At 46.9% G+C, this 7,884-nt stretch overlaps 1 protein-coding gene across 2 annotated transcripts; it reads right to left on the bottom strand.

Moving 5' to 3' along the window:
• Positions 1–1,388: 1,388 nt before the first annotated feature.
• C2H2orf78 (chromosome 2 C2orf78 homolog) lies at positions 1,389–7,260 on the bottom strand. Of its 2 annotated transcripts, XM_029049646.2 has the most exons (4): positions 7,101–7,254; positions 5,999–6,091; positions 5,080–5,874; positions 1,389–4,161 (listed from the first exon to the last, which is right to left on the bottom strand). In XM_029049646.2, exons 1-4 carry the CDS (start codon positions 7,105–7,107, stop codon positions 1,496–1,498), a joined length of 3,561 nt encoding a protein of 1,186 aa, XP_028905479.1. In that variant the 5' UTR covers positions 7,108–7,254; the 3' UTR covers positions 1,389–1,495. The 2 variants fall into 2 exon arrangements, with proteins under 2 accessions (XP_028905479.1, XP_007663283.2); XM_007665093.2 differs by lacking the exon at positions 5,999–6,091 and having other exon boundaries at positions 7,101–7,260.
• Positions 7,261–7,884: the final 624 nt, after the last annotated feature.

Genomic DNA, 7,884 nt, shown 5'->3' with positions numbered 1-7,884 from the left:
AACGACTGTCCTAAACCTGGCACTTATTATATTCTTGACTTTAATTTTCACCCCGATTTAATTACCTAGTTACCCTCTTCTAATTACTGAGGAATGGCTATGTCTGTCAATTTCTCTTGTTAGTCTGTGAGGTCCCTGAGGGCAATGGCTACATCTATCACCCATATTGTACCTTTCCAAGCACTTAAGTACTATGTTCTGGGCACAGGTGGTGCTCAATAAACAATATTTATTAATGATGAGTCTTTTCCATCTCGCCTAAACTCCCTTCAGTGACCAGACTATAAATGAAAGGGTCTTGTTTCCATTTCATCACTTGGTTGCTTTCCTTTCACTGTGCTCAGGATACATGAAATGGCTTTTCTACTCTGAGGGAAAGAAAACAGGGAGAGAAAGGGGAAAGCAGAAAGGGGGAAAAGAAAGGCAGAAGGAGAAAGAGAGTCAGGCAGGGAAAAGGAAGCTGCAGAGGGAAGGAGGCAAAGAAAGAAGGAAGAATAAAGGGCAAAAAAACCCAAGGAAATTACTAAAGTGGATAGGGAATGTGGATTGTTCAGCTGTCCAAAATGTCTGGTAAAACCATATCCAGAACTGTACAAATAAAAATAGCAAGATATTTTAAAAATTGTACAACATATAAAAATTGTATAAAAATATTCAAGCAAGAAAAACATAAAACTACCAACATCTATTATTCAGAATACCAGTCACTAGACACCACCTATGACATGTGTTACGCATTTTTGTCCTTTATATACATACATATACATGCACACACAAATATACACACACAATAGATAACCTGGTAGACACACATGAAATTACACTGATTCCTCTCACACCAAAACTTCTAACTAGAAATCTAAGAGTTGGATGGCTCACTTAAAAGTTGTCTCAGCAGTAGCGTTTTAAGAGGACAAACATTTTCATGGGATCCCCAACACAATCACCCTGGAAAGCCAAAGACCACAGCATGCAGGTAAGCCTATCTGGTAGCATATCACTGCTTAGTTGGAAAGCCACAGGTCATCAAAGAAAAAAGGATATCTTCTCTAGGGTCAGCATCGCCTGCCCAGTGTTGGAATTTCTTATGATTTCTTTTCAGGAACAGGTGACTTCCAAATGTCTTGTGCATAAATTTCTTCGTAATTTATGCACTTGTCTCTGTATCCTTTAAAACACTTGATATACACTCCACCTTCAGCTCCACAGCACTTTTGTATATATCCAAAATTTATTAATTTATATTAATGACTGTCTTCCATCTAGAGTGTGAGCTCCTTCTGGGCAGGGAACATGACTACCAGTTCTGTTGCATTGTATTCTCCCAAGTGCTTAGTACAGTGTTCTGCACATAGTAAGTATTCAATAAATACCATTGACTGATTGAGGTCACTTCAGGAAAAATTTTATTAACACTATATGGAAAAATCTACATAGATAAGAATCCAAGCAAGCCAAGAGCTCAAGAAGAGAACTTAAGTCCCAGGTGCTCTGCTCATACTATATAGCCATAATAGTCAAAAATTTCCATTTCTTTCTGCCTCTCAACAAAGAATTGTACCTTCCCTAAAGAGGAATATTTGGCAGCCTGTTCCCGTTCCCTTTGGGCCTGTCTCTTCATTGCCTCCCGCTCAGGCCTCTGCTCTGGGGTGATGGGTGTTGATATGACAGGCTCAGGGATAGTGGGGATCTTCCAGGGCTTGGGTTGTCTGCTGAAGTCAATGTTTGGGAACTGGTGTGGAAACCAGGGGCGGGTAACAACTTGGGGGTTGGGGGTGGGCCTTGGATGAGCAGACCAAGGGATAACAGGGTTGGGTGAGGTTATGGGAGCCTGCTGGGGTGGAGCTGTTGAATTAGGTCTAGGAGGGAAGACTAGATGGGCAGGATGTGGCTGGGAAGCTGAGATGCCTGAGCCAGACCAGGCTGTGTTGGTAAGCGGTGGACAGCCTGCATTGGCCAGATTGGATCGGGCTAAGTTTGCAGCACCATGCATAATTGGAGTGGTGCAACTTATCCAAGTTGGTTTTCCAGACCCCAAGAGCATTGGTTGGGGTGTATCTGACTGGACAGTCTTGGGAGGACTCTGTTTATCTTGTTTGGCAGAACGAGACTGGTTCATATTGATGGAAACAGGACTTTGTACACTGGCAGGACCTGGTTGGGCTGGGTTGTCAGGTCCCACAAGGAATGGTTTGGCAGGTTCCGACTGGTCCAGATCGATGGAGACTGGATTACCTGGACTGGAAATACCTAGCTGGGTTGGTTGGCCAGGAACCTGGAGGAATGGTAATGTGGGTTCAGGTTGGCTTGAACAGGCAGAAATGGGATGACCTGGAATGCCAGAATTCAGCCAGGTTGGACTATCATGATCTAGGAAGGTTGGTAGGGAAGGTTCATTCTGCCCTGAAGGGGCAGAATCTGGGTGGCATGGACTGACAGAATTCAGCCAGGTTGGGTTGCCAGGGGCTGGGAGGGATGGTATGGCAGGTTCTGTCTGGTCTGAACTGGCAGAAGCTTCTACTGGGCTTGGGCTAGCAGAATTCAGCCAGGTTGGATTGTCAGGGCCTGGGAGTGAGGGAATGGCAGGTTCTGGTTGGGCAGGATTCAGGAGACTTGATCGTTCTGGTATGGCAGGATCAGCTTGGGCTAAATTGGCAGAAACCGGGTGTTCTGAATCGATAAGATCAGGATGGGGTGGGTTGTTTGGATTATGCTGGGTGGGATCAGCAGAGCTAAATGGGCTGGAAGCATCCTGGCATGGAACTGAAAGTGAAGGATTGCGATGGCAAGGCCAATACGGCAGGCGCTCAGGGGTAGAGAGTGGTAAAGGCAGCAACCTGAGCTTTCCCTCTGAGGGTAACTTGCTCTGAGTCTCAGTACTGCCACCTAGCTTCTGAGAGTGGTGGACCTTTGGTTCTGATAGTGGGCCCAGCTGGGCTTTTCTCATCTCCTCTCCATTTGATGAGATGCCCAATCTCTCTCTGATCCCTGAGATGCCTCTGGCCTGGGGACTTTTCTTGCCCAGTTTGTGGAACACCTGTACTGACTGCAGCATGTGCATGCCCAGATTGCTCCGGGGCTTCTTAAAGGGCTCCTGGCTGAACTCAGGATAGTCATTTCTCCGCTTTCTCTTGAAAAAGGGAGATTGCTCCTCAGACATGGCATTGATCTTTGACTGCGCCTTTCCTCCAGTTAGTTCAGAGTTGCTGCCCCCAAGATCTTCGGGCTCCTCTAGTCTGGGCCTCTTGGCCTTGCTCTTTTTAGCTTTTGGTGTCTTTGGGGGTTTGGGTCTTTGGGGGAAACACCCAGAACCTGGGGACTTGGTTGGAGACACCAAGAAAGCTGGTTCCCCGATTTGGGAACTCATGGAATGCACTTCTGGCTTGGGGGTTTTGGGGGCCTTCTCTGTGCTATTATGCTTGTGTTTCCTGCTCCGGCCAAAGGAATCCCTTCCTGGGGTAGACTCCCCTGAAGCCTGATCTAAATTTGCTCTGGTGGCTTTGGACTTGGATTTGGAAGCCTGGCATCCCTTGGGATGAGACTCCTCTTTCAAAGGGAGGAGAGGAGGAACCTGCGTGACTCCCTCCAACTCGGATATACTTCCAGTGGCCTCAAGACTCTCTCCGCTTTTCCCTGGGACTAGATCTCCTGGGACAGGCTGCTCTGAGAGAGTTCTCTGGCCAATCTGAGGCTGGTCGACTTCTAAAGGAAGGAGCTCGATGGAGGCTAGAATCTCCTTAATGTCTGGGATCTCCAGCGGGGACAGTGGAGGCTCCTGATCTTCCAGGGTGGGTACTGGGGGTTCCTGATTTTCCAGGAGGGGTGAGGGAGGCCCCAGGATTTCCGAGGGGGGACATGGGGGCTCTTGGATTTCCAGAAGAGGTGATGGAGGTTCTAGACTTTCCAGAGGAGGAAATGGGGGGCCCTGGATTTCCTGGGTCGCCAATGGGAGCTCTGAACAGGCATCCAGAGCACAAGACAGGGCAACATGGCTATCAGAGGCCTGATCTGCAACTGTCTTGGCACTGCCCATGGACTCCAAAGATGGGTTACTCTCAGTATGCAGGATGGCCTTGCTGTTCCAAGGTGTGGAGAGCTCCAAGGTTGGTGGCCAACCGAGAGTCGGGGCTGTGGGTGCCAAGTCCGGTGACACTTCCATCGCTGCAAGGGAACCAGTGGAATGTCAATGCCCAGTGACTGAGACCTCTGCTGAGGCCTCAGCTAAGAATCCAGACTTTCCCCAAACTGGGCTCTCCTTCCTAGGGCCCCAGCACTTCTGAACCCCTTATAATCTCTCTTCCCCAGAACAAATGGGTGCCGGCTACTGAAGTCTAGGTCTCTGGGTAACTCATTCGGGACCAAGAACATGTCAAGTGGAATATCAGAGTCTTGAAGAGTGTTGAGAATGGACTCTCACCCTCATGGCAGCCAAGGACAAGTTCTCAACCAGTTTATGCTCTCCTGGCCAAGAGCTATCTAAATCCAAGGCTCCAGGATCAGTGGGCTGAAAACAGATTCCTGGAATGAAGATGCAGGTGAAGGGGGGAAGGTGAATGGAGGTTGCTTCCATCCAGTCTATGGAACATCTCATGGGAAAACATGGGATTGTCCATTTGAGACTGTTGGTATCCCCAGCACACAGAGAAGCAGCGTGGTTTAGTGGAAAAAGCACAGGCTTGGAAGTCAGTTTAAGGGTTCTAAGCCCAACTGCGCCACTTGTCAGCTGTGTGACTTTGGGCAAGTTACTTAACTTCTCTATGCCTCACTTACCTCATCTGTAAAATGGGGATCAAGACTGTGAGCCCCAAGTGGGACAGCCTAATAGCCTTGTATCTATCCCAGTACTTAGAACAGTGCTTGGCACATAATAAGCATTTAACAAAGGCCATCATTATTATCCATGGACAGCCCTGGGGGTGAAACCACCAGTCATCTAAGAGCTGTCAGAGGCTTCAGAGGATAACCCCGGGGTGACAGTGAGTAGCTAAAATATCCTGCCAGGATATATTAACTCCAGCCCCATCTCTGACCCTTCCTCTGGTGCTAATCCTTCCTGTCTTCCCCTTGACCATCACTTACCTTGGAAGGATGTTGCTGAGCCTTGCTGAGTAGAGGCTGGGTAGTACAGTTCAGGGGTAGAAACTAGGGGCAGAGTACCCTGGGGCCGGATCTCCTTCAGCACCATCACCATCTCTGGCTGAGGTGCTCCCAGTCTGGGAGCAGCCTTGCTAGCTCTGTAGGGGACAGGGCCATAGGGCTGCACATAAGGGCTAAACTGTCCAGGCAGCTGGGGGCATAGCCGGCTTGGATTATAATAATAGGCCTGAGTGCCCACATGGTGGGGAATTGGCAGGTGGTATCCCTCATTTGGCATTGATAAGGAAGCTCTTGGGTCAAGGCCTGCAGACCACTGTGGGTACAAAGGCACCATGTTTGGAGTACTGCCAGCATTGACATACTGCAACATCATGGGCAGGGAGGGAGCAGGGGTCTCTGGACTGTGGATGACAGTCACAGTGCAGTCCTTCAGAGGTGATGGCATCTCAAAAGCATTTCTGGCACTGCTCCACTCGATGTTTGAATAAGCGACTGTGGAAAAGGAGGCCCGGCTCAGCCCAGCTATTGCAGATAGCTCAGGAGTACTGGGATGTTGGAAGAAGTAGCCACCAGTTGGTAGAGAGTGGAAGGGTACACTGGAAATAGGTGTCAGCAGCCAAGCATTGCTGATGGATGGAGCAGAATGCTGGGAGATGTTACGAAGACTTCCTGTCAGGGAGGAGCCACTGCTCACCACAGGAATGGTCAGGGGGCAAGAGTTGGAAATTCCCTGTGAGGATGTCCTTTGGGAATTCTCAGCAGGATTTGTAGAATTCTCTGTTGGGAATACAAGTGAGTAGAATGAAGCTAGTGAGGTCTGATCCTCCTGCTGCCACATATCAACCCACCAACAGCTCCAATTCTACAGCTTTCAAGGCAACCAACCCTGAGGAAAACTCACCAAGAGCAACCGCAGGTGGGCTGGCACGCCTCACTCTCAAGAGCAACACTTCACTGACCTGGACTCCTGACTTGTTCAACAGACTGCAGGAGACTCAAGCCAGAAATGTGCTGATTAGCATCATGGACTTGTTCACAGATGTTCTCCAGTCTATGTGGCCTGATTTTAATGATTTATGAATCCTCCAGCTCTCCCTAGAGACTAGTGAAGTGTACTATGCACAGAAGTCCCAGGAAATATTTTGCCTTCGACCCAGGGATGGAAAGTTTTGGATATCAAAATCAATTTGTCATGTCAAGGGAGAAAAAACCTCAACCCACTCATTTTGGCTCCTTTGTAGCTCTATGGGATGAACACAGACCATTGACTTTATTTTGTTTTAGTTGGCCCTTGAATAAGTTTCCCACTTTGAAACTTAATCAATCAATTGGTAGTCTTTATTGGGTGCCTATACAGACCACTGTGATAGGTGCTTGAGAGAGTTCAGTAAAGTTTGTGGACATTACTCCTGCCTCAGAAATGTTGCAGTCTATTGTGGGAGACAGTTTAAATTCAGAATTACTTTGTCCTCAACGACTTTTCCTTGTATAACGTCCCCACTGTTCTTTAAACTTCCATTACTGTATTTTTATCCATTCCCTTCTACCATTTTCATTATTTTCACTTTATCATTCTTTTCTTTCCCTTTCCTCTCTCTTCCCTCCACCTGCAGGAAATGGTTAGCCTGATGTATTCTCAATAATTTTATTCCATTCTTCCCTCTCAGTTTTCCACTTTCCTCTAATATTTCTAACTTTTTCAACTGACTAATTGACATGGAAAAGCCTTCAGGTAACATTTATATCCCAATTCTCTCTACTTTAGTAAACAGAAATTGTCTCAAATAAAAGTGAAAAAAATCCAAAATAATCATGAATAAAATATCTGCTCATAACCAAAATGTTATCTTCCACAAGATAGAGTTATCAAGATGTCTTTACCAGTTTCATTTCTAAACACATCTCCCTTCCTGGTTCTTTGAAAAAAGTCTTGTGCTTTAAATTAAAAAAAAAATTTAAGTTAAAATCCACCAACTCTGTTCCCAAAGTACTTCTATCCTTACCTGCCATAATCTCAAAAGAAGAAACAGTGACTGAGTAGGTCACTGGGATCAAAAGAAATGGAGCTGGAGCTGTCAAGGTAGAAGACACTGAAGAAGCATGTGTCCAGGACCAAGACCACTGGTCACTTGTGGTGGTTCAAGTTTATTTACCTGGAGCTCCATGGAAACCGTGAAGATTCCAGCCAATGGCAGCAGGTTTGGAGGGAGACTGAGGTCACAAAGGTGTGTCATAAGAAGGAATATGGATGCCCTGTACCTCTAATGGGTCCCTGGCTGAGGGCGCATTAGTTCATTCCTCATTGCTCTGAAGGAGCGACAGGTGGAATCTTGCCTTAAAGGCACTTCTCCCTGTAGAGGTGGTCTTGAGGAAAGCAGCTTATTATGGTGATGCTGTATTTTATGTTTATTAGCTTAGCCCAAAGTTTAGATACCAATGACTATCACTAAATTATACCCTCATGCATCCCTGGAGGGAAAAAAAAGGGTTATTTGATGATGATGATGGCTGTTAAGTGCTTACTATGTGCCAAGCACTGTTCAAAGCACTGGGGTAGATAGAAGGTTATCAGGTTGTCCTTCGTGGGGATCACAGTCTGAATCCCCATTTTACAGATGAGGTAACTGAGACGCAGAGAAGTTGGGTTACTTGCCCAAAGTCACACAGCTGACAAGTGGCGGAGTTGGGATTAAAACCATATCCTCTGACTCCCAAGCCCATGCTTCTTCCACTAAGCCAGGTTGCCACTTATCTGGCTGGAGATGTGAAAGACAAAAGTGAAGGATC

The sequence above is a fragment of the Ornithorhynchus anatinus genome, chromosome 2 (assembly GCF_004115215.2).
Source record: "Ornithorhynchus anatinus isolate Pmale09 chromosome 2, mOrnAna1.pri.v4, whole genome shotgun sequence".
Lineage (NCBI taxonomy): Eukaryota > Metazoa > Chordata > Mammalia > Monotremata > Ornithorhynchidae > Ornithorhynchus > Ornithorhynchus anatinus.
Note: the sequence above shows the minus strand (reverse complement) of the source record. Positions and strands in the feature narration are given on the sequence as shown.